The following is a 26,196-nucleotide window of genomic DNA, read 5'->3' on the forward strand; positions in this document are numbered from 1 at the left end:
AATTGCTTGATTTCAGCCTCCTGGCTTTCTCCTTGAGGGGTTCCCTCCAATCCTTTCTTTACCAAATGGTCTTAGTGCCCAGAGAGGGAGGGAGTGGGGCGGAAAAGGGGAGGAGGCAGGAGTCAACGCAGATATGGGGTCTGTGTTTCTGGAAAAGGAAAAGCAGGAAGAGCCAATGCTTGGCTGGTTGGGAATCTGATTCTTCTCCTGGTGCAATGCCCACCTTACCATAACTGGGATCAGCCCTGCTCTCTCAGAATCACAGAGCCTTGGGGCCATAGAAAGATCCTGCTTCCACCTCCTGGTGATAGAGAGGAAATGAGGCTCTAAAAGAAATGACCAGCCCATCAAGGATGAGCCCTCCCAAGGAGAGGCCAGTGCTGCCCTCAGAGAGGTTGAGTGACTTTCCCAAGAGCACACAGTGAAATGCATGACCTCTGGGGGGAGGACAAATATTAAATCTTGGGTTAATTCCTAAAATGTCAAACAGAATTGACTTCAAAGCGAAGATTTTGCTCATCTGCCCAAAAAGCTTCTGATAAGTGAGGCTTTCCACCACGCTGAAGACGGAGACACTATCCTTAGACAAAAAGCCAAGGACCGAGCCCTCATCTGGCACGTGAGTTCTAATGGAGAAGTACACAGCAACAGGCTCATGATCGCACTTAATACCAACGGGGACTCAGAAAGGCTGAGTGAAAGAACAGCCAGAGCAAGTAGCTGTTCGGTGAACTCTAGCCTGCAGAATGAATGAAGCCACGCCGCTTGCATTTTCACGGCAGCTAAGTGCCCCCTGACCTTCAAGATGATTTTGTTTTAGTCTCCAGTTTCAGGATAAATGGAATAGAATTGCACAAGTTCTTTTGAACTCTGTAATCAACCCTAGGATATCAACAGTTGGAAAACAGTTATAGAACAAAGCAAAATGCTGGTTTTTCTTCATTTCAAGATGAAATAGACTTTTCTTTGCTCATGGTTCTGTCACAGCTGCCCAGTGTTTTGGAAAGTGGCTCTGGGGTGGGATGCACATCCCTCCTCATCTTACCTGTCGGCCCCGGACTGAAGAGCTGCAGCTGTATCCTCAGCGGCTCCCCCTGCCCCCTCACTGTCACCCTCTCCCAGAAGGAAGGATGCCCAGAGGCTCCCTGGGTCAGCTGGGCCACCGTGTGGGGGACGGTCGGAGTGGAGGGAAGAACGAGTATCAGGACAGGTGTAGCAGGCAGAAGAGTGGCCCCCAAACTCATCTACCTCTGAGTCCCTGGAACCTGTGAATATGTTGTCCTCACATGGCAAAAGGGACTCTGTAGATGTGATTAAAGTTAAGGACCCTGAGATGGGGAGATTATCCTGGATTATCCAGTGTCCCCATCTAATCACATGTGACCTTGAAAGCGGAGAACCTTTCCTTGCTGTTATCAGTCAGAGGAACATCTGACTATGGAAGAGCGGTCGGAGATAGACGACTGCTGGCCTTGGAGATGGGGGAAGGGAGCCGTGAGCAAAGAATGCAAGCAGCCTCTAGAAGATGGAAAAGACAACGGAATGGGCCCCCCACCCCCACCCCAGAGCCTCCAGAAGGGAACACAGCCCTTCCGGGGAGACCCATGTCCGACTTCTGACCTCCAGAACTGTAAGGCTAATGAGTGTTGAAGCCACTAGGTTTATGGTCACTTGTTACAGCAGAAATAGGAAACTAATACATTCTGGCACATTCTCTTGAGTCTGCAGCAAAGGAGGTGTGGGCAGGGCTGGAGCCTGAGACAGCTCCATGGGGCTCAGAGCAAGTAGGTCCCAACTTCACACTGGCATTACCTAGGGAGCTTTAAAAATGTTGATGCCCGGGTCCCATTCCAGACTTATTAAACCAGAATCTGGTTAATACCCAGGAGCTGGTATTTTAGTCTGTAATTCCGGTCTGCTGCCAAGAGGGCAAGAGACAGCTCAGCTTCCCAGGAGTCAAGTGGCCACGCTGTCCAGAGCCCAGATCCCTCCAATGCCCACCCCAGTCTTCTCGCGCCCTCCACTGCCTTTACAGAAACTACCAGGATCCCAGAGCCCCTGCCTGTCATCGGCTCTCCGGGGCCGAACCACACAGAGTGTGCCTCTACCCTACACTCTAAGAGACAGCAGGTGAGCCCTTGAGCTACAGTCCTCAGGGACACCGTCTCAAGGCTGAGTGAGCCATGAATAACATTTACCCAAAAATCCTATGCTTTTTCTGTTCCTCCCCATTGAGTCCTCCCGGAGGTTAAAAATAAAACAAGGACTGCACTTGACTTCCACCACTTGCATTTACCAGCTCCCCTCCCCGCCACCATCGCACGTTGACTGGGCTTATCACAGTGCTCCCCTGAGATCATTCTCCCTACGTCCTGATCCCTAGATCATTGTGCTAGAGAAGCAGATGGCCACCTCGGTGCACATTAGAACCACTTGGGGACCTTTTGAAAATCCCAATTCCCGGACCAAACCTCAGATCGATTAAATCAGAGTTTCTGAGTGTTGGACCCACACATCATTAATTTTCAGAGCTCCCCAGGTAACTCTATTGTGCAAGCAGAGAGTACATGCTCGGCTATTCCCACAGGCCTGTGCTGTCATCTGGGGCATCCTCTCCCGGCTCTGGGCCTCCTCCTCCTTCTTTTCTCAGCCTTTCTCATGCTTTCTCCAGATTCTTCTTACTTGTTCTCCTCCCTCCTCTTATGATCCATGGTATCATCTGCAAGGTTGTTAGAAAGGCAGAACCTCAGACCTCACTCTCGACCTACAGAATCAGAATCTACATTTCGACACGATCCCCGGGCGTGGGGCCCGAGTTCAGGAAGTGCCAAACGCGGAGTCTCTTGCAGACATTCCATGTCGTGGTGCTTCCGAGCCCTGTGACGCAGGTACAGATGGGCAAGCCCAAGAATCTGTGTGTTCCAGCGTGACTCTTAGATCGGCACATTGCATGTCCACATTTCCCTCCGCAGGAAGAGCTATGCAGGTTAATTTTCTTTTTGGTGGGTACATTGAATTCTTGTTATTAATTACCAGAAACATTCATCTAAAAACAAAATTTGATTATAAGACCCTGCTTCCCAGCCCTGGTCCTAGGAAATGTAGGACCAGCATCGTTTCAAAAGGGGCTAGTTGTACCAAGTCCCTTGGCAGGTTGGCCCGGGCCACAGGGGTGGCCAGAGCCACTCAGTCCTTTGAGAGGATGGGGGCAAACTCATTTTCGCTCTGAGCTGGGTGATGCATTCAAGGGATAAGTCTGCCACCCAGCCTGCAGCTCCCGGCATGTCCTTGGGCAAGCAGGGCCACCCTAGAACATCCTCCCGATTCCACAGGCATGGTTCATCTCAGTGACTAAGCCCATAAATTATCACATTTTAGCATTGAGAAGATGAGAAAAGTCAATATAGTCAGGTGATTTTATTGTAACCTCAAGGTGATGCCTTGTAGGAGGAAACGGTTTTGAAAAGTTGGTGCCTGTAGGAGATCTGATCAGCTAGTATGTCTCTGTTGGCATAAGAGAGGCTCGCGCGGTATGACTGCGAGTATGTGGGGCTAATGCAGGAGCCTCTGGGGCTTCAACTGAAGGGGCCTCAGAAGTCTTCCAGGCTCCAGAGCTTCCCAGACTTTCCTGAGGATAGGATTCACCTGGATCCCTTGTTTAAAACAAACAAACAAAAATGCCCACCTGCTGCCAGGATGAGACCTGGTTCGTGGGTACTTGAACAGGTGCTTCAGGCGAGTTTTACCATCAGGGAGGCCTGGACACACTGACATCCATCCCCGTGCCCTGCCCCCAGGTGCCAAGCCTTCCTCGGGCTCACCAGGGACCATTTCTGACAGGCATTCTTCTTGTTTCTTAAACACTCACAGGGTCATCATTTCCCGTCACAAATTATTCCTGTCCCTGCACAAATTCTCCCTATAATCTCTCATCATTAGCTTCTCTTCCAAACAGTACAATTAGTTATTTTCTCCTTGAGCTATAAACCTTCGTTTATTTTCTTCTCTTATTTGCAAAGGAAATCTTTGATATCGCTGAGGGGAAAAAAAAAAATGTTTTCCTTTAATGAGATCTTGTAATAAAATTACAAATTAGAAGTTTGCTTAGATAGAAATATAGCTGAACTTTTCAACTAGTCTCTGTCTCTGAGAAGTAACCTGGCTAGGGTGTCAGGCCCCCAGCCTACATATCCCGAAAAAGGATACACACACCCATGTGTGCTGGTACCAAGAGCTGCTACAGTTTGCAGATTAAGGATGTATCATTCATTCCTATGATTTAACTACATTTCAATTTAATAAAGATTTATTGAGTGTTTACCATGCACAAAGCTCTATGTCATTTGCAGGGAATACAACGTAAAATTCTTCTAAGTGGTTTGATTACATTTGTCTGTAAGTCCCTTGATGAATGGCTCAGTAGCTTTGCCCGTAATAATAATTTTAGCAATGGGAGAGTTTCAGAGGTCCTCTGATCCAAATTTTCAGTCCATTAAAAATAAATCAACAAATGTGATAGAGATTGTGTTTTTCAGGACTTCACCATCTAGTAAGGGAGGCAATATTTTTAAAAGAAATAACACTAAATAACATTAAAAGCATCTATTCATTGGGTATGTGAATAACTGATCTGTCTGCCTCTGTAGATGGATTCATCCACCTCTATGATGTAATAAAGAGAAGGATCAGTGTGGAGCTCAGGAGCAGAGTGTTCAACTCCAGTAAGGATGATCCAAGAAAGGAGAGGACATTGAGCTTTCCTCATTTATTTATTCCACAATTACCTGTTTAATTCCCTGTATGCTAAGCACTAGGGATAGGAAACACTAGGACATAGAGCCCGTTCTCAGATAGTAACAGTCAATCTTCATGACTTGTGGCTTCCATATTTGCAAGCAAATTCTCATGGTACTTTCATAGCCATCTGCAGACTAGCACGGCATAGGGGTGGGATTTGAGCTGCTTCAAGCACGGTCCCAGCCGAGGTCAAACAAGGCAATGTTCTGCCTTCTTGTTTCAGCTGCCATACTGTTAACAAGTCTCTTCGTCGCAATCTATTTAGTGCCACATTTTTCCTATTTTTGTGCTTTTCATTGGTGATTTCACTATTTTAAATGGCCCCCAAGTATAGTGCTGGAAAGCTCTCTAGTGTTCTAAGCACAAGAAGGCTATGAGGTACTTATGGAGAAACGGCAACTGCTCAATAAGTTTCCTTCAGGCATGAGTTCAATGTCAATGAACCAATGATTCAGCACTTTCAGAAAAAAGAAAGGAAAACCACCGATCTGTATGTGATTCTGCTCTAGAAAATGCTGAAGTAATAACTAGAATGCCTGATGAAGCTACGGAGAAGTAGCTGAACTTATGAATTCATGGTGACAACTGATGTGAAAAACAACAACAACAATATAGTGGACAGGATTGTGAAGTTAAGAGCCAAGGAAATTTATAGTAACATTATCCAGGGTCAGAAAGCTGTTAAACCCTTCTCAGCTGGTGTTTTATTAAACAGAAATATTGCATGTGATTAATTATTTTTAACAAATATACATTAAATTAGGTGTCTTCCAACAGAAATGTACATAAAACAAGTTTATATATTGATCTACTGACAAAAATGTCATGACCAGAGGCCCACAGGAACCTAAGCCGGTATTTCCCCTAGGAGCAATGATTCAGTATTTGCTAATTTGATGTTTGCAGCAACTTTATAGAACGTAACTACTGCAAGTAAGACTTGGCTGTAAATGTAGTATGGGAAAGAGACAGGTAATCGATTGCTCTGCAAAGTGTTCAATACTAAGCCTCCTCAGCAGCATTCGGGGGAATGTCACGGATGTGACTAAGTGACTAAGTTCTACATTTAAATACATTTTTTTCTGGAAAAACTTTTGAAAAAAAATGTTATATTTTTGCTTTTTAAGTTATTTGTGTATGAGCAAATGATTAGCTTATGATTAGCTATGATTTCTTCACAATCATCAGACATCCTCGGGAAATCTTGCAAGGGAGAAAATCTAGCCCACAAATCATTTTCAAATGTATTCAAGTTTTATGAGTTTAAAATTTTATAATTAATGAAGTGGATGTTGTGTTAATGTTTGGTAGACAATTACATACTTACTATTGACAATATCAATTTTGCAACTTTTCATTTTATAGCCAATAATATTTTGTTTGTTTTGGCTCGACTCATATTTTATTTTTTTAGACCCTGAGAAAGTTCATATTCTTTAGTCACCAAGGGAAGAGCAAGACTTTGGGAACTCTGAAGCTTATGCAGTTTGAGGGTCCTTTTAAGAAAAAGAGCACGGGCGCCTGGGTGGCTCAGTTGGTTAAGCGACTGCCTTCGGCTCAGGTCATGATCCTGGAGTCCCGGGATCGAGTCCCGCATCGGGCTCCCTGCTCGGCAGGGAGTCTGCTTCTCCCTCTGACCCTCCTCCCTCTCATGCTCTCTGTCTCTCATTCTCTCTCTCAAATAAATAAATAAAATCTTAAAAAAAAAAAAAAAGAAAAAGAGCACAAAATTACAAATACAAAATTAGGCCCCTTGGAAGAGGTATTATTAGCTCCCAGGTTAATTTGCCTCTGATCAGCATGACAGCCTATTGAATAAAAGGTCCCCTGCAGAGGCCGCTCTGGGAAGACCAGGTAGGAAGCTATAGCAATAGTTCAAGAAACTAAAGATCAAAGTCCAAACATGAGGATGGAAAGGATGCAAGAGAGACAAGAGATATTTAAGAGGTTGGTCTGACAGGACATGGCATTTGATGAAGAAAGCCTCAGAAGGTGTCCACAATGCATTCTGCTGGGATGACAGTGAGTGAGAAGAGGGAATACAGAAGGGAATATGGGTGGTTGGATGGAGCAGATTTGGAAGATATATGAGTTCAGTATTGGAAATATCAAACCTGAGATGGTTGTGGACCACCTCCAGGCACCACCCAGTGCATTCCAGATGGAGATGGATGGGAGTCATTTTATGTCTATCTGGGGTTCAAGAGAGAGGACCGGCCAATGTGCACTGGACAGCTGTTGGCATGTGAATGGTCTCTGAAGCCCAGGAGACTGAAATTGATGAGCTCTCCCATGGAAGTGCATACATTGAAGAGGGAGGCATGAGGGGGAGATACGCCCTGGGCAATGCCAGCATTTAGATGTAGAGATGCACAGAAGAAGAAAGAAGAAATGTGTGTTTCTTCAATACTGTTCACTGAGAGCCTACAGGTGCTATGGGCTGTGTAAGGTGTTGTGGGTTAGAGAAGCAGCGTCAGGTGCAGAGGCTGTAAGCTGGGCAGGAGGGAGGCGACAGGGAGCTGGATCTGGAGGGTGGGCGAATTTGGGTTTTCCAGATGAGGGGATTCATGAGCAAGGACACAAAGCTAGCTAGAAAACCAGGAAATAGTGAGCCACGCATTCTGCCTAGAATATAGGCTATCCTGAGAGAGAGAGAGGGAGAGACCGAGATGGAGACAGAGAGCACCATATGAACGTGATGGGTTGGAATTAAATTATGGATGGGCTTTTGAAAGCCAAAATATGAAGTTTAACAATGGGAGCCTCTGATGATTTTTGAGTAGAGGAGGAGTTTTTTTAAGGAGATATGCATACAGTTGGCTCTCCAGAGACCAAATACTCTTACAATAGAAACAGCAAGAAGTAAGGTGCCTGAACTCAGAGGGTCGCTGCAGGCATATGGAGGAGGGATAAAAGCAAGTGATCTTGGACAGAGGGACTTACAGGATTTTACTGACAGGACTCACAGGCCCTAGGACGAGCAAGTAAAGATGGAGCCCACATTTTGAGTCTTGATGGCTAGGGGGGCAAGTTCAGCATTCGCTGATATTGATCTGTAAAGAATATAAACCCGAAAGCCTTTGAGCGATAGAGCTCCTTCTCTGTGCGATTCCTCTGTGTGACCTGCACGGGGGTTGTGTTACTGCAGCCCCAGTTCACGAGGCTTCACCCCGCACACAGGTTGAGAGGAAGGTCGGACTCAGCTAACATGCCCACGTTTCCTCATTCTGCAGTTGGCTTTGTCATTATTGTTGTTTGTTTCTGTCAAATCCTTGGTTTTCATCTGGTGGCATTTCATCTGGTCGGGTTTGGCCCCAACACCCTTCTCCCTGAGCTTCTTTTAAACTTCCCTTGTCTTCCCCAAAGGGAGCTGGTCCTCCCAGTTTCCCAACCCCTCTCACAGAGATAAGCATGCCTGCTGGGAATTTCGCTTTGGTTTTGTCTCAGAACCAGCCCGTGTCCCTCATATTTACTAATAAAGGGGAGGACAGAGGGTCACACTTCCAGCCTCCAGGAGTTCTCCTCTGACAGAGATCAATCACCTGGAGATAGCTAGAAAAGTCGGAAAATAGGGATGGAGCAGGGGAGGGAAGCGGGCAGAGAGGCAGAGGATGTCTCCTCTCAGTCCTAGGGAACTGGTTTCCTGGTGACCACGCTGCCAGGTCCCCCCAAGGACTTGCTAAGAATCCACTATAAGTCCCCTTGGAATTCCCGCCTAAACTGCCTAGAGCTGCTTCTCCCGAGACCTATTCCCGGTGTTCATGGAAAGGCTGCTTTTAAAAGTCTTTGCCCTCAAAAAAAAAAAAAAAGTTGGGGGGGCACCTGGGTGGCTCAGTCAGTGAAGCAGCCGACTCTTAATCTCAGCTCAGGTCTTGATCTCAGGGTCGTGAGTTCAAGCCCCACTTCAGGCTCCACACTGGGTGTGGAGTCTACTTTTTTAAAGAAGTCTTTTCCCTCCCCTCGAAGGCTTAGACACCTGCAGGTATGACCTGCTACATAATTTGCAGAGCCCTAGCTTCAAACATTAAGGATTTCAAGATGGCAACATGAGAGCATGGAACCAAGTGCAGGCTCTTCTGCAGTGCGGGGTCCTGTGGGACCTTAGAGGTCACACTCACTTGAAGCCTGCCAATGGCTAAGTGTCAGTGCTTTATGAGATGTGCTTCTACTGTGCATCCCCACTTCGTCATGGGTGTGAGAGCACACACCCACCCGACAAAGCCCCCCTCCCTCCTGGCCCCCTTCCCACCTGGTCATAAAATGCATCCACACCCTCTGCTTGGCTGCTCCTGTGCCTATCTGCCCAGCTTACCCGCAGAGACTCCTCTGTAGAAAAGGATTCTCATTCTGTTTCTCTACTTAATTTACTCCACCTCCTCTCCAGCCGACCTTTTGGTTAATAGATGTTAACCTTTTGGGTAAGATGTGAATATTCTCACCCAGTCACAGGAACCATAAAATGAGAAAATGAAGGGATGTCTTCTCTTAGACACCACAGTTAAGATGCAATTCCAGTGTAGGGGTAACCCAGGGAGTGGCTATCAGCTAGAATTTTCTCCCTGGAGAGGAAGGTCTGGGGCAGCCTGGGGACACGCTGACATTTGCAAAATGCCACTTGACAGTCATCCTGTTTTTTAGCAGTGTGAATGCTGTGATCTTTGCATTTACCTAGATGAGGAAACCGAAGCCCAGAGAAGTTAAGTGACTTCCCAAGGTCACACAGCGAGGAAGCAGCACAATCAAAACTAGAACCCTGAGGCCTGGAACAGACCACTTTTCTCTACACACACTGAGGAAGACCCCAGCCCTCCCATCTGACCATTACTTCTGTCCACAGTGGGGCATTTTATAAAATGCAGCTTAAGGCTTTGAAGCGGCTTCCATTCTATTTGTATATAAAAGAATCGACTCTGATTTCTGCTTTCCTCCAAAGATAATAACTTCCCAGCTAATTTTTATTTCTCTGATTCTCACTCTTCAGAGACAACCCTGCTGCCCAATTTAACCTCAGGACTCACATGAATTCCCGGGATCTGAAGATGGCCATAGAGAAAATCACCCAGAGAGGAGGACTTTCTAACGCAGGTATGTGATCCGAATTCACATCATTCTATTTTGCTTCCACGGTTCTCCCTCTGTGTGAAAAAATAATAATAATCCATCAAGAAATGACTCACATAATATTTGTATTTTTTCTAAAGTATCATCGAATTTAGGGGCAAGAATCATTATCACACGTATGCTGGAGAGTTCCAGCATGCCTGGTTCCTCGGGTTGGCAGCTTTCTTTGGGACAAGCAGGACTGCTATTATAACTGTTTCCTGGTTGGCTGACAAGTCATCAAGTATGTAACATTAAATGTTATAACCAATTCCATTCAGAAAGCTCCACAGCGCCCCTTGGGGATCTTCTTCCAGTGAGCTCCTGTTACAGTGACGGCTGTACAAAGAGAGACAGGTTCTTTGTTTCAAGCTGAGTCTCCTGAGATGTCCGAGCCTTGGTGGCTAGGAGGTGGGGTGGCGGGTTTACCAGAGGTCCAAGTCTAGCCGGCATGGGGCAGGTCCAGAAACCATTTTATCAGTTCACCAAGATCTAACCAGCCATTGGGAAACAGTTTCACACTAACCAAGCTCAAAGGCTGCCAATGAGCCTGTGCCAACGTACCAATTCATAAATGGTGGTCTGGCTTTGGGGGCACTGGGACGGCTGTCTACCTCTCAGGGAGCCTCTTTGTATCATCAACATCCAAAGAAATGGAGAAGTGAGCCGCGGTGGCTTGGCATAGAGTGCACACAGACCTGTCTTTGAAGAAACATCTTTGAAGTTACTGTAAATATGATACAGTGTACATCTCTGTAGACCAGTATAGTAGTATCTTGAAAATGAAGAGCCTTTGAAAAACGCTAACCAAACACTGGCCAAGTCACTGCTATCCAGGACCCCAAATCAATATCACCTCATTGTAAACATGATAGAGTTGATTTCTGATTTGTTTTCGATTGAGTACTTAAATCAATGACATTCCAGTAATGAATCATGGAATAAGACTGAAACTTCAGAAGATACCCTATATCCTTATCCTTGATGGGATTAGAGTGGTGTCTTAATAAAATCATATACCTTTTTTAGGGGATAGCATATTCTGTTTCTGCCCTGTACTGATCAGGGTTTGGGTTCAGAGAACAGGATCCATTTCAGCGGTTGAAGCAGAGAGGGATTTATTCCTAGGTACTAAATGGTTTTGAGAATAATCAAAAGGGCTGAAGAATGAGCTCGAGGCTGAACTTTGAGAGATGACTTCTGACGGCTTCCTGCAGAACCTGGACCTCTAAGGAGCTGCTGTCTCTTCCAAGATCAGGAAATTGCATTCTCAATTCTGCCAGCACAGCCTCTTTGGGAATCTGACTCAGCCAAGAAGCCCCCGCAATCAGAGGGCTTCTGCTACAGCCGTCAGCCCCCAAACCAGGCCTTGCCTTTTCCATTCACACCCACAAAATGCATGTTCTGCACCCTCCCACCCCAACAGCAACAAAGCTAGAGACCAGACATAGGTTCCTCTAGCACCACCCAGAGAAGTCAAGTACCCTACAGATGCTCAGCAGCAGAAATAGCAGAGTCAAAAGAACATACAGTCTCTGCCTCGCTTCCCTCTTCTAAATCTCATGTGTGTGCATTGATTCATGAAATTAGCACAAATCCAGGGCTGTAGCTGCAAGGGAGTCCCAACAATGTGGTTTTCGGAGTTCTGGCCTCAGCTTTCAAGACATGCCGGAAGGTGGATGGGATCTGGGGTTGAGCACTAGTGGACCGTGACCTCCAGATTTAAGATTGGGTGAGGCCCGGGGTGTGCTCTGTTTACAGGCATCCAACATTCAGCCAGAGGGGCCTGCCGGATGCCTTGGGCCTCCAAGGACATTATCCCTTGGCTGTGAAGGCAGTTCTCTTCTCAGTAGCTGTTTCCCCTTAGCGGCTGTGCTCTGTGCAGCCCCCCGATCACGTGGGGTCTCCAAGCCATTTCTCCAGCTCGTACATATGTAACTATTTGATCCTGTCATTTACCAGGTAAGATTACACTAGCCAGTGGAGCCAGAATCCTGGCCAAAACCAAAAAGCATTGAGTGTAATGATTTTAGTCCTAAAGTCTTTTTTTTTAAAGATTTTTATTTATTTATTTAACAGAGAGAGAGAGAGCACAAGCAGGCAGAGCAACAGACAGAGGGAGGGGGAGAAGCAGGCTCTCCGCCGAGCAGGGAGCCCGATGCGGGGCTCGATCCCAGACCCTGGGATCATGACCTGAGCCGAAGGCAGAGGCTTAACGACTGAGCCACCCAGGCGCCCCAGTCCTAAAGTCTTAAGACTTCAGATTGATTTTATTTAGATTGAGGACTGCTTTGAGAATCTCCTGAAAGCTACTCTTCTACCTAAATAAATACTTATATACACAAAATATTGTGTATAATTTCAGGGGATTTATGGATATACCATCCCCCCCATGCCCCACAGGGGTCCACAGAGCCCTGCCTTCTTATATGCAATTATGCTAACTCTACAGTGACCTGGTCATCCCAGTTTACCCAGGAGCATATGGGGTTTCAGTGCTTACACTGGGAGGGGCCCAGTGAACTGGGACAGTCGGTCCCCCTCCTTCAGTGAGAAACTCCTGAGGTCCTAGACAGTGTGAAACAAGTGCTTTGGAAAGCTATGTCGGCGGCTCTGTTACACCTCCCAGCCGTGGCTTTCTGCTGAAATGGAAATCTGAAGTGGGCTGCCTGGGTCCTCACAGCCAGGGCTGGAACGCAGTCCCTCAGTTCTCAGTGAGTACCGCGCTTCCCTGGCCAGCCGGACCCATGCCCCTCCCATGGAACTGGACAGAAGACGCCACTGCACCTGGAATACAGCCGTCCACACCCCACAGCCCCTGGAGCCCCAGGCTGGCCAAGCCCCAGCTGCAGGAGGCCGAGAAGAGGCTCCTGTCCCTCGAGGCCAGCCGCTCCTACCCCGTGCTCCCAGAAAGAGCTTTGTGCACTTCGAGCACCCAGGCAAAGAAGGGACCCTCTTACTCCCATGGAAGCCTTTCTCATCTGTTTGCTGGTCCCTAAGACTCTTTTTTTTTTTTTTTTTTAATAATAGAGAATTAGAAGTGAAAGGCCTAAAGTGAAATGGGGGAGGGAAACGGATGGTGGTGATGGTTGTACAACAATGTGAATGTGCATAAGACCACTGAACTGTACACCTCAAATGGTTCATGTGGTTTTAAAAAAGGAAAAAAGAGAAACAAACACGCAAAGGGAGGGCATGAGAGGGTTTCTCTGGCCATCTGGAAGTCGCTGGGATCTTGCCCCTATTTCCAAGCCATGTGATCACGGTCACTCCAAGCATGAGTTTTCGGTTTCTTCTAGGTCGGGCCATCTCCTACATGACCAAGAACTTCTTTTCCAAAGCTAATGGGAACAGAGGCAGTGCTCCCAACGTGGCCGTGGTGATTGTGGACGGCTGGCCCACGGACAAGGTGGAGGAGCCTTCGAGGGTCGCAAGAGAGTCAGGAATCAACATTTTCTTCATCACCGTCGAAGGTGCCACTGAGAACGAGAAGCAGTACATGGTGGAGCCCAACTTCTCGAATAAGGTACGGAACTGCCCCAGGGACCCGCCCAACACCAGCATCCGCTGCACTTCGCGTAGCTGTAACAGCCATCGAGACTGTTCTCAGGCCTTCAAATGGGTATTGAGCTTACTTCTAGGCAGGGAAGCCTCTAGTGAGAGGCTAGTAAGTGAGGGGCTGGAATTGCCCTCTCAGAGCAAGACCCCACACTGCCCTGGTGAACTGAGGCCAGCAACAGCACCTCAGGAGGAGCGGTGTCCCTGAGGTCTCAGATAGAGGCTCCCCAGGGCACCTCCACCAGGCAGCCCAGCAGGGCTTCTCATGAGCACGCACACGGGCACGCATATACTTGCTTACCCATGTGCACGCACACACACACACACTGCAAATTAAACAACCTGATAAACAAGAAAAGGACGGCAATGGCTCAGGTCAGGAGATCAGGTTTTCAAACCCTGCTCCTGGGTTCTGTAGAGAGAGCTAGCAGCAGATGGGGGTAGGACAGATGGGGACCCAGGCCTCTGCACCCACCGCAACAGAACAGCTCACCTTTTGTATGTGTTACACAGTGGGGCTCCACATAAACCTGCCTCCAAAGAAAAGGCCCCAGCTTGGAAAAGAAAGGAAGGGAGGGAGGAAGAGAAGAAAGGGAATGTCTTGTCCTGACATGTCTTTGATGCCCTTCCAGCTTTAATAGTCTGTGTTTCCAGATCTGATAGGGCTCAACTTCCGGCACCATACCAAGCTGCTGACCACTCGATCATCCTTGAAATTCTCATCCCCCTTGACTTCCAGGACCCAATGTGGCTCTTATTTCATTTGCTCTCTCCTCTTTCCTGTCTTGTACCCTAAATGTAGACTTCCCCGGACTCGGTTCTTGGCCCTCTCCTCCTCTCTCACTGGGCTTTTTCTCCCTGGAGTTCCCGCCAGGCCACAGCTCCCACCTTCCCTCACCAGCAGCAGACACCCTCATCCTGTCCCCGTCCCTGGTCTCTCCTGAGCTCTGTAGCCATCTGTTCCAGCCAATTGGCTTTTCTCCACCTGATGTGCTGAAGAACCTTAAGTCTGACATGTAAAAAGCTAAGTGCATCATCTTTCCCACCAAATTCGTTCCTCCTCTAGACTTCACATGAAGGCCCCACAGCTGTCCCAGAGGCCCAGAGTCATCCCAGGAGGCCTTATCAACTCCCAGTGCCACCTCCCTAGGGCAAGCTAGCACTCTACCTCTGGTCTGTCTCCCTGTCTGGGCTCCCCAGTTTGGTGTACATTTCACAGTGAAGCCCACTCATATTGATGATGAGCTCTTCCAGTTTTATGGGGCCCCTGCTCCAAACCCTTCATTGTCCCCCATTACTCTTGAGGCCCTCTGGAGTGTGGTCCTGACACGCTCAGTGTCTCCTGCCCATGCCCAGCACGACCGCCTTCTCCCTCCATGACCTCAGCCAGTGGCTGGTGGGACTCCCCCCACTCTGTCCATTGGCTAGAACTCAGCTCAGCTGGGACACTCATCTCAAATACCACCTAGGCTATGGAAAGATTTATAAACCTCTTTTAGGTTTTTGCAACCCATTAAAAATATTTCCTAGGACATTTTAAAGTCATTTCTTGTTTTAAAATAAATTGTCAATTCTAGAACTTCATGTATAGTCCCCAGGTCTGTGACTCTCCCTGTGACCCCCAGAGAGACAGCGGCAAGGAGAAAACGCTTCACTTTAGGAACACAAGCCTGGTCCCTTCCAGGAGCACACAGGCCAGGCTGATCCATGTTTATTTGCAGCTGCCTTAAGTTTTTTCTGGAGCAAACTTGGGCACAAGTCAATAAGTATTCATTTGTCTGGAGGCAGGGTTGTCTGGAGGACAGAGCTGGGCTTTTGAAGGCAGAGAGATTTGTGTTCCAGTCTCGGGGACTCAAGGATGTCCCTTCACAGCTGGCCCTCCGTTTCCTTCATGAAGGGGAGTTAGATCCACCTTGTGGGGTTAGGATGGGGGTTTATGAGAGAATCTCTCAAGAACATCTAGTGTGACTCCTGACGTACGTGTGGGACCCCTTGTTGCTGGGCACAGGGCCACTCGGGAAACACTCCTCTAGCTATTTCTCATGTGTCTTGTTTTCCCGATCAGAACAAAAGCTTTCTTTAATCCTCTCAGACGTTGGTGCCCACCAGTGCCAGTCTGATGGACAGCTGCCCGTACAAATGAACCGAGGGGCCCAGAGAGGCATAAATATGAAGCTGAAACCAGTGATTCACCTCTCTCTTGAAGGAGTTGCTTCACCGATGGCTCTCCCCTAAAGCAGAGACCCAGCCGAGGGAGTAGGAGTGAGTCCAGGGGTGACCCCAGTGGGCATCTGACTGGGTGGACCGAGGTGGAGAAAGAGCTGTAGGAAGAAGAGTGCAGAAAACAAGAGTCTGTCTGCTTCTTTCTTTGCCTGCCCTGGCGGTCGGGGTCATGGTGACCGCCTGGAGAGTTCGACGCCCGAGCTGGCGAGTACCCCTCCCCTCTGTCTTGCAGGCGGTGTGCAGAACGAACGGCTTCTACTCGCTCAGTGTGCAGAGCTGGCTCAGCCTCCACAAGATCGTGCAGCCCCTGCTGAAGCGGGTCTGTGACACTGACCGCCTGGCTTGCAGCAAGACCTGCTGGAACTCAGCCGACATCGGCTTTCTCATCGACGGCTCCAGCAGCGTGGGCACGGGCAACTTCCGCACAGTCCTCCAGTTTGTGGCCAACATCACCAAAGCGTTTGAGATTTCAGAAACAGACACGCGGATCGGGGCTGTGCAGTACACCTACGAACAGCGCCTGGAATTTGGGTTTGAAGATTACACCACCAGGTCCGACGTCCTCAGTGCCATCAATAGGGTGGGCTATTGGAGCGGTGGGACCAGCACAGGGGCTGCCATAAACTATGCCCTGGAACAGCTCTTCAAGAAGTCCAAGCCCAACAAGAGGAAGTTAATGATCCTCATCACTGATGGGAGGTCCTACGATGACGTCCGAATACCGGCCATGGTTGCCCATCACAAGGGTAAGTTGGTCTTGCTGAGCATCTCTGGGGCATGGTGGGCCAGTGGGACAAGGAAGGGGCCGTCTTCTTAGGCACTGGTTTTGTCTACCATGTAATAAAATGCTCAAAATCACAGGGAACACATTAGGGGTGTTGTTAAACACGACTAGCCTCGCTGAGCAGCACAGGAGAAAGGCAGGGAGCCCCAAGGTGGTTTCCAAAGTGTCATGGCAAACCCCAGGCCTACAGGCGACTGGGAACATCAACCCTCTCCTTTACGTCCGACGCTCAGAGGCCTTACACACGAAGGTGTAACACGCTGAAAAGGAATTTGATTCATTATTGTAATCTCTACTGAAGACCACCAAATTGTGTTAGAAATTTGAAGAAAACTAGTGTTTTAAAAGAAAAGTACTATTTTTTTGTAAGCAACTGCTAGCCAGATGTTGGGGGTTTTGAGGAGACCCCAAAGAAATTTTCATCCAAAGTATTTGAGGAGATATTTCCAAGTAAAAATTTGTAAGAGAGCAACAGAAAGTTTAAAACCATGAAAAATGAGCAAAAATATTTTTGTAAATGCTTAGAAAATCAGTCACATTTAACGCCTTTTTCCACAGAATCAATGTTTAATCACCATTTTCAAAAGTACCATAAAATACCCTGAAAATACAAACAACCTGAAGAAAACCCCCAAGTGATGATAATAATAGTAACGATAATAAAAGTAAACCAAGTTGTCAGTGAACACCCACGCCCCATAGATAAGTGTTAGTGTACAAGACTCACTTGGGGCCAGGGTGGCTCCCTTCTGTGCCTGCATTTAATTTCTGTTAGTTTGCAGGATTTTCAGTATTCTTTAAAGCTGCTTTGAATCCTTCCCTAAACAAGGAGGGGTAAAAACAAACAAGCCTTAATGGACCAGCAGTTCTGCTTTCTGGAAACCAGAGTAAGCCGACAGCAGGCTCAAGCGGTGATTCACCCTTGTAGAGCCCGTGGGGCAGACTCGCAACGGCAAGGTGGGGGATGGCCTGCGCGCCCACAGTCACAGCATCCCTTGGGCTCGTGTCCGCAGAGTGGAGATGGTTGAAGGCTCAGAAGGAACCTACTAAAAGTTCCAAAGTGAGTGGGCAGAGCCTGGTGGGCCAGCTCTTGACTACAAGCCCAGGGCTCTCCTGCTATGTCCAAACGTCTGTCTCCAGCTCACGGTCAGCCCCACTCTTACTTATTTTTCTAAGTGGACTTCCATTGGCCTCACCCAAAGGCTATCCTTGGCCTCCTCATCAGGAGAAGTGAAGACTGAGGGAGATGTCCTGGGAAGCTTTAAAGAACTAGGACCAATAGATGCCAATTACATGGAGACAATGAGCATTGTGTCCCTAGAAGTGTCCACAGCAGGGCTGGCTGACCATCTGTCAGAATTGCTAGTAGAAGGTTCCCAAGAGGGTAGACTCGAGGATCCGAAAAGCTAAATTTCGAATACCGTTTGTGTTGTCTTTATTGGGGGGCAGCCTTTCGATCTTTGTGCAAAAACGAGGGCTTAGTCCGTCTAAGCCATGTTCTGCAGCAAATCTGTTCCCACTGCCGCTGGGCAGCATGTTTAAGCCCAATGCTCACGTTCGTAGACAACAATGTAGACAATATGCAGAGAAAAGACACTGGCGAGGTAAGAGAAGGGACTGGCAGCTTAAATGCAGCTTAATGAGCCACAGTTGAAAAGCAGCTTAGGGCCAGAACCATGTGCGGTGTGGATTGCTCTCCAATCAGCAGAACAGGGCACTGGGGAGATGCTGGACATACATGGTGGCGTGGCCTGCCACGGGTGGCTGGGCAGGAAGGCCACACCTGGTTCTTCCCTCTGTTTCATGGCCATGTAGCTGACCCCACTCTGCCAGCCTCCCACGCCAGGCATGGGAACAGGCTTTTGTAGAGTAAGGTCAAGCCCCTGCTGGCCAGCCGCCCCCAACCCCAATCAAGAACCACCCACCAGTCTCCTAGCTTCCCCACTGAGAATAGATGCCTAGTCTCTGAGTCTGTCCTCTCCTCCCTCTGGCCTCTTGCTCCCCACTGCAGTCCTGCAGCTTTGGTCCCCCTGCACTCTTTCCCATTTGCATCTAGACATGCTGGATCCGTCCCAAAAAAACAAAAACAAACTCTGACACCACGTTCTGCTCCCCTTCCCTTTCTCTTTACAGCCAAACTTCTGGAAAGGGTTAGCTCTATGTGCTGCATGCCCACACCTTCATTGCTTTTTTCACTCTCAACACACAGCAGCTCATTTAGTTCCTTTGGCATCTATGCCCCTGAAACTGCTCTCACCAAGCTACCAATGTCTTGGTTTTTTCTAAATCCAGCGAGCACTTTGTTTTAATCTCACGTGACCTCCTGCAGCATTCAGCACTGCTGGTTACTCCCTTAACTTGAAAACCTTTCTTCATGTCAGTGATGGAGCAGATGCTGGGTCACCCTCTCTCCGGGTCCTTGTGCAAGGGTTTCTACACTGGGAATGAGATTGCATTTTATGGCTTGTAAAGTCACCTTCAAGCCTAAAGTAATTCGATTCCACTGTTTTAGGTTAGGAAGATCTTGACCTGACCTTTGATGCATTTAAAACTGAGGGGAGGGGCGCCTGGGTGTTGCAGTCGGTTAAGCGTCCGACTCTTGGTTTCAGCTCAGGTGATGATCTCCGGGTCATGAGATCGAGTGCCATATTGGACTCTGTGCTCAGCGTGGAGTCTGCTTAGAGTTTCTCTCTCCCTCTGCCCCTCCTCCCCATAAAATAAATAAATAAATCTTTAAAAAAATTATAAAACAAAATAAAACCGAGGGGAGCCTGGCTGGCTCAGTCAGGGGAGCATGAGACTCTTGATTTCGGGGTTGTGAGTTGGAGCCCCACATTGGGTATGGAGATTCCTTTAAAAAAAATAAAATCTTTTAAAAAATAAGTAAACAAATAAAACTCTCTGAGATTTTGTTTGGCTCTACACACAGGTAGAGCAGACATGTGCATGGTGATGTCATCTGCATGGCATCAAGTTTCACTTGTCCCAAAATATCATCCCTTCTACTGTCCGTGGACATGAAAATCGTATTTATTTACTCCATTTTGTCTGGGTTTTCTTCCTCCCAAAGATTATAAACTCCTATGAGATAGCAACTCTATCAATTCTGTTACTGTTGGTGTATAGCAGGTGCTTATGCTTTGGGGAGCATTTCTGATTTTGAGTCTGTTTGCATCCCAACACAAGCGCCAACAGAGCAACAGAAAGGCAAGTGTTCACGCGCAGTACCGCTCCTTGGGCACACGGGCTTCATCTAACCTTTGTCCCCACAGGAGTGATCACCTACGCGATAGGTGTCGCCTGGGCTGCCCAGGACGAGCTGGAAGTCATAGCCACTCACCCTGCCGAGGACCACTCCTTCTTCGTAGATGAGTTTGACAGCCTGTACAAGTTTGTCCCCAGGGTCATCCAGAACATTTGCACAGAGTTCAACTCGCAGCCTCGGAACTGAATTCCGAGCAGGTAAAGCCCCAGCCCGTGCCGCTCTCCCGACTGTCTCTGGCACAGCCCCCGACGCTTCATGGGGCAGCAGGGTGCGCGGGGCGGGGCGCCCACATGTGCTCTTCCTATTCTTCACCAGTGTGGTTCTGCAGACTTCAAAACTTGGAGTGGGAAAGATGATCGTAGGTTTATAGAATGAGGCAAAACGTTACATCATTTTGAGGGTTCTGGAGATGTGCGTTTTGACGACTGTTTCCAAAATAAATGTTCAGACTAGAGTGCGGGACTTATGACAGGCTTAACTAGAGTTTTTGTGAAGTTTTTTTTTTTCCTTTTTTATTTCTAATTAGGATTCTGTAACCCTCAACAAATTTCATTTTTGTGACGACCATCCAGGAGTCGCTTAATTAAATGTTTTAAAGGACGGCACTCTGAGCGCGTCGTGGAGAGCGTTCACAGGCTGTGTGGCAGGGCCGCCCTCTGCTCTTCCCGTTCCCCGCGGCCACCTGCCCTGCACTCAATCCTGGCCCACGGTAACAACACGACCACCGGGTGCAGAGAAAAGGTGGCAGCGGCACGGCCACTCCTGAGTCACCTCCCTCTTCTCTATGATCTGAATCACTGTGTACCTGCATCCCGCAGCTTTAGGAGCAGTCTAGGAACGGCCCTGGAGGACCCAGGGGATCTGGCCCAGAATCCCTTGGGAGACTACAGTGCTGGGTGGCAGGCCCCACTCCAACAGCTGTGGGATCCGGGTCTGTGGGGCAGGAGCCCGAGCAGAGCCCCCTGGCAACACCGCTGGGCTAGCACGGATGGAGGTCCACGGAGCTGCTTCGGACGGGTCGGTGTGATAGGAGAGCCCCTCCTGTCAGACCTGCTCTCCTGGGCCCCCCCAGCTTTAGCACTGGGCCGCATTTGTCCTGTGTTAACCAGATATTATCATTAACAGCTGCATTAAAATAAGCCGGGATGGGGTTTAGTTGAGCTCTACTTTTTACTTGCAGCTTCTGCCAAGGATTCATCTATTAGGATATGAAATCTGTGTATGCTGGGGGAGTGTTCAAAAGAATCATTAATAAAGATGACTTACTTGAGAAATCGTGTTTTGTAAAAGTGTGTGTTAAAGGATGCTGCTGTTAACACCTGTGTCCATACTTGGGACAAAATATCTACGTAAACAATTGGAAGATATCATCCATTGAGCAGAATTTGCCCCAAGCTTACCAAATTTCTCAGTACCTGGAGAGTGTCTTATCAACCAAAAATATTGACGTCTACAGAGAAGAATCCATTAAAGGTGTCAGCAATTTCAAATTCATTAACCATACATTTTACTTTAAAAGCGATCGCAATTTGCAATTTGTTCAAAAACCTCAAAATACAGAAACTATTTTCAGAAAAGAAGTTCTTTATAAAGATACCAGTGACACACACTACTAATGAGAGATTCAGCTAAGAAACTAATTAAAGAACTTAAATAAGTACAAGGAAAAATTATTCTGCCTATGGTTTTGAATATGCAGAGAATCAGTACAAAAGAGTTTTTTTCAATGTCTCTTCAATGTACACATATAAGTTTTTTTAACTGTTTGAAGGAAAATTTATTTTGGAAAATAGCTTTTGAATATGATTATTTTATATTCAAAAAGTAAGGTGCCTTAGTACAAAAGCCAACTTGTCATCAATAAGGAAATATTTCCAAAAGTAATATAATCTTAATTATCTCGGTGTCCTCTTTCATTCACAAAATTGTCCCCGTCTGGAAAATAAATTATATGGTCGCTCTAGTTATAGGTATCACAGTTTTAAAGATACATGAAACCTCTCTAAATGGGCCCATCGTGTACATGCTGTCAGCGAACACCTGAGTGCATGTGGAGGAGAGGAGCACCAGAGGTGCGGTAGTCAATGCGCCCGGACGCTGTGGTGTTCCCAGAGCTGTCTGAGGATGTCCAAGTCACCACAGACGGCAACGGCAATTGGGATGGAGAGAGCAGAAGGGAGCCAAGCTTCACCACCTTCAGTGAACGAGAAGTGATCCAGCTGGGAGAAGACAGCAGTGATCAGGAAGAAGGCCTGAGGTCAGCTCTTCAGGGGAGCTGGGGACTTTGTGGACGGAAGGAGGGAGATTAGAAAGGCAAAGGGGGAGAGGAGCGGGCCTCTCCCATCCTAGGCCTGAAAATCAAGGGCTGAAAATCAACAGCCTCCCCTTGGAGGTTGCAGATGAGCCGGGGGTGGGGGGGCGGGGGGCAAGAAAGGGCTGAAGCTTCTGGGAGCTCGCTGGCTACAGAGGGGAGTGCCCCACCCTGCAGCAGGGAGGCTGGCGTGGCAGTGGGCCTGGGTCAGGTCAGGGTTGCACAGAGCAGTTTAGAGATAAGGGTCCTGGTGCTGATGGGTGACGTGGGGAGCTTGGATGGAAATGCTGCCTTTCTCAACCCAAACTGTGCCCAACAGTGCTGAGGCAGAACCAGAATCCGAACGCTAGAAACAGAACTTTAGACACAATCCACCTCAAACCATCCAATGGCAAAAAAGGAAAACCAGGCCAGTGGAAGGTCATGCAGATGCAAAGGGACAGAACCACAGTTCAGATCTCTGTCTTCCAGTTGACTCATCTGCCCGCCTTCCTGGGGGTCAGAAGCCCCACCCACACCTCCATCCCTATGTTACACACACACACACGCACACGCACACACGCACGCACCTGGTCTGTCCTCTGTGGGCTGTGGTCCAGCCTTCGCAGAGCGCTCTGGGCCCTGCACACTCAGAGCCAATCTCCTAAGGCAACTCTAACTTTCGTTCCGTGGTCTCAGCAGAAAAGCTCCTCTGTGCCCTTTCTCCTCCAAGGCAACCAAAACAAGCAGACAAGGAGCACTGGGCCAGCTTCTCTGGGTACACAGGATGTCTAAACTCCACTCAACTTTATTTTCCCACCTCTCAGGAGTTAGAGCCCTTTGAAAGAAGTTTCTTTGCTAAAAGTTTTGTAACAAGGCTCTGCTAAAAAATGTCCAGCCAAACGGACAAGGTTGAAGGTTCAGATATTTCTTACTTCTCCAGGCTCTTTAAACTCTTTTGAGCAGGACAAAACCTCCATGAAGCAAGTTTTCCACCAACAGTCTCAAGGAGCTGGCATGGGTTTACACAGAAGACAATGCTTCTGTGTGCAAGGATTTTCCAGCCTCATGGAGGAGTTTCCAGCTAATCTTATTTCCCCCTCACAATCCTAAGAAAAGCTCTCCCCTTGGATTACCAACACAAAAATGTAGTAAGTAGGAAATATGCTTGAAAGCATGAATTCAATTACTTTGGAAAGAGACACTTATTCAACTAATGCCTTTGAGGAATTCACGGTCCAGTGGGAAACAACACCAAATGAACACCTAAAATCATGTAATTATTACCATGGGATCATGCACTAAGTGCACGGCTGGTGATTGCAAACAACCTCATGAGAAATGAAATCATACTAGGGCCTGGCAGTGAGTGAGTGCTGCACGCGGGGCACTCTTCTGAGGGCTTCTCGTGTATTAACTCACTTATCTTATCCCCAGGACTTGCTGAGAGAGGTATATTGTTCTCATTTTACAGATCATGCAACCAAGGCACGGAGGTGTCGAGTAACTTGCCCCAGGTAACAGAGCTGGTAGAGGCAGGTCTGGGAATTAAACCCAGACAATCTGACTCCAGGGTCTATATACTTAACCACTTTGCTTCTTGTTAATGGTAGCTGCACAGAAGGTTCTCTAGTAAGCTTCACAATTTAAAGTATATGTATAATTCTGCAAAGCATACTCTCAGGATCTATTAAATGTACAAAGTGAAGAGTCTGTTAAACGTCCAAGGCACACTGCACTTCCCCCCATCATCCCCCTTGATTCTCTGGACAGTCATCTTGCCCTCACTTTTTTTTTTTAAAGACTTTATTTGAGAGAGAAAGAGTGAGTGAGAGAGCATGAGCGGTGGGCGGGGGAAGGGGGGGTAGGAGAGGGAGAAGCAGACTCCCCACTGAGCAGGGAGCCCGATGCGGGGCTCAATCCCAGGACCCCGAGATCATGACCTAAGCCGAAGGCAGATGCTTAACCGGCTGAGCCACCCAGGCGCCCCACACCTTGCCCTCACTTAAGATGAGTAATTTTAACCTATTGTCCACAGTCCCTGCAGCTCCTCGAACACATTGGGCTCCCCATCCTCTTGTTAAACTCCTAATTATCCTTCAAGTCTCAGTCCAAATGCCACCTCCTGTTTGGAGCCCTCTCTGACTTGCTCAGACTTAGGCTCTCTGGATTCAGAGTCCTGACCCACCCATTTTCCAGCAACCTCCTTACTCCCTCATTAGCCAACACCATTCATACATGTCATGAGGGACATGGACCACAGGGAATGAGAACTTTAAATCTAAGTCACCCAACAGTGCCAACCCCTAATACAATGGCACTGGCAGAATGGGAGGCAGAGATGTTTCGGGAAGAGAGAAACAGGGTATGATGGCAAGAGAAAAAGAGGATCTAATTCCATCCACGCTGCACCGCTCTTTAGAATGCCCCTCTGAGGTTTACTACGGTGCATTACAAGCACTCTTTTTCTGGGACCAGAATCCTCTCTGGGTATCTACCCACAGGGTAACTCTCTTCCTCACTTTCTGCTCTCACTTCTGCAGAAATGAAAACCCATTTTTCTGTTTACCTTTCCAAGTTTCTTTCAACAAACATGTTTTCTGTGAACAAACACCTATTATGTACCAGGCATTGTAATAGACCCTCGGGTACAGATGGAGAAGACCTGGTCCCCGTCCAAGGAGCTTAGAGGCTAGCGTGGGAGACACACAGATAGGCAGTGGACACCTGACTGATAGGAGAGGTGACAGGCACACTTGGGAAGGCTTCCTGAGCTGGGTGTGTCTGTTTCAGTCAGACAAAGAACGATGGAGAAGATGTCCCAGCAGAGGGAAAGACAGGAGCAAAGGCGAGGAGGCACGAAACAGTGACAGCACGAAATGTGAGGTGTCAGGAAAGGAAGCTTGGGAGAGAGGCAGGGGCCAGGCCATGGGAGGCTCCACTGGTTAAAGCTCTCTCGGTGGCAAGTAACAGAAACTCCATTCACAGCAGCTCAAGCAGAGGGGAGTTTTGGGAAGGAAACTGGAGTAACTCATGAACCCCAGGGTCAGGGAGACAGCAGAGCCTCAAAAAGGGGAGGAGGGACAGGAACAGGACAGAAAAAGCAGGCAGCCCTCTCACTGTACCCTCCTCCAGAACGATCTTCATCTGGAAAGTGTTCAACAACCCTGCAGAGAGGGAAAAGAGTGAAACTTCCTGCCCATTAGGGACTGACCCCCTGCAGCAGCCTCCTGAAGGCTGCAGGGCCACCCAGGAGACCATGCCGATGTGGCTGGCTGGGCACCAGCACTCACGTTGTTCTATCTGACCACCTTGCAGTTAATAACCTCTCGAAGTTCCTAGAATGATCCAGTTGTCTGGAATGCTAGTGACTGCATGTCCACGAGTTCCTATGTTGGGAAAACCAACTCCAGGCTGAATAAAAGTCTTCCAGCAACACAGTCTCCCTTTGCTTTGTTTAGACACTTTACCCCAGAAAACCAATGGCGGTCTCTCTAAGACGTTCACTTCTCTCCACCTCGATGGCTACACTTAGGCTACTTGTTTATAGGGAGTAGCCTTTGAAAACTGTTCACACTGTCAGGGAAGCAGAAACGCTGCTGGGATCCACTTCCGTTTTTAGTATGAAGGTCTGACTGAGGAGAAATGGACTATTTAAATAGCCATCCACATGGAAAACAAATAAGGTTGAAATACCACAATTTTAATGCATGCCTGCCAGCCTGCCTAGCTTCCTCCTTCTTCCTTTCTTTCCTTCTTTCCTTCCTCTCTTTCCTTCCTCCCTTCCTTCCTTCTTTATTTTCTTTCTTTTTTCTCTCTCTCTCTTTTTTCCTTCCTTCCTCCCTCTTTCTTTTCTTTTTTCTTTTTTCCTTCCTTCCTCCCTCCCTTCCTTCCTTCTTTCCTTCCTTTTCTCCTTCCTTCCTTACTTCTTTCCTTCTTTCGTTCCTTCCTTCCTCTTTCTTTTCTTTCTTTTCTCTCTTTCTCTTTTTCCTTCCTTCCTTCCCTCCTTTCTCCCTCCCTCTCTTCCTTTCTTCCTTCCTTCCTTCTTTCTTGTCCTATAATTGAAAAATACTGAGCTTAGCTTTACCCCCTGCCATCCCTCTTACACAAACTGGGCCTGCAGGCACTAAGCTGCCCAAGTAAGCAAATGCTATACTCTGCTTGGCAGCTGAGACTTTC

The 26,196-nt window shown here is 47.9% G+C and overlaps 1 protein-coding gene across 2 annotated transcripts in view; it reads left to right on the forward strand.

The window, feature by feature from the left end:
* Positions 1-20,994, forward strand: part of VIT (vitrin) — a 101,136-nt gene extending 80,142 nt beyond the window's left edge. The window contains exons 11-15 of one of the 2 annotated variants that reach the window (XM_032410290.1): positions 9,779-9,882; positions 13,197-13,423; positions 15,911-16,424; positions 19,735-19,924; positions 20,254-20,994. In XM_032410290.1, coding sequence (XP_032266181.1) covers positions 9,779-9,882; positions 13,197-13,423; positions 15,911-16,424; positions 19,735-19,913 — 1,024 coding nt within the window. In that variant the 3' untranslated portion in view covers positions 19,914-19,924; positions 20,254-20,994. Of the gene's footprint in view, positions 1-9,778; positions 9,883-13,196; positions 13,424-15,910; positions 16,425-19,734 lie in introns of both variants that reach the window. The other variant, XM_032410289.1, reaches the window with a different exon arrangement.
* The last annotated feature ends 5,202 nt before the right edge of the window (positions 20,995-26,196 follow it).

The sequence above is a fragment of the Phoca vitulina genome, unplaced genomic scaffold, assembly GCF_004348235.1.
Source record: "Phoca vitulina isolate PV1807 unplaced genomic scaffold, GSC_HSeal_1.0 scaffold12, whole genome shotgun sequence".
In the NCBI taxonomy this organism is placed as follows: domain Eukaryota; kingdom Metazoa; phylum Chordata; class Mammalia; order Carnivora; family Phocidae; genus Phoca; species Phoca vitulina.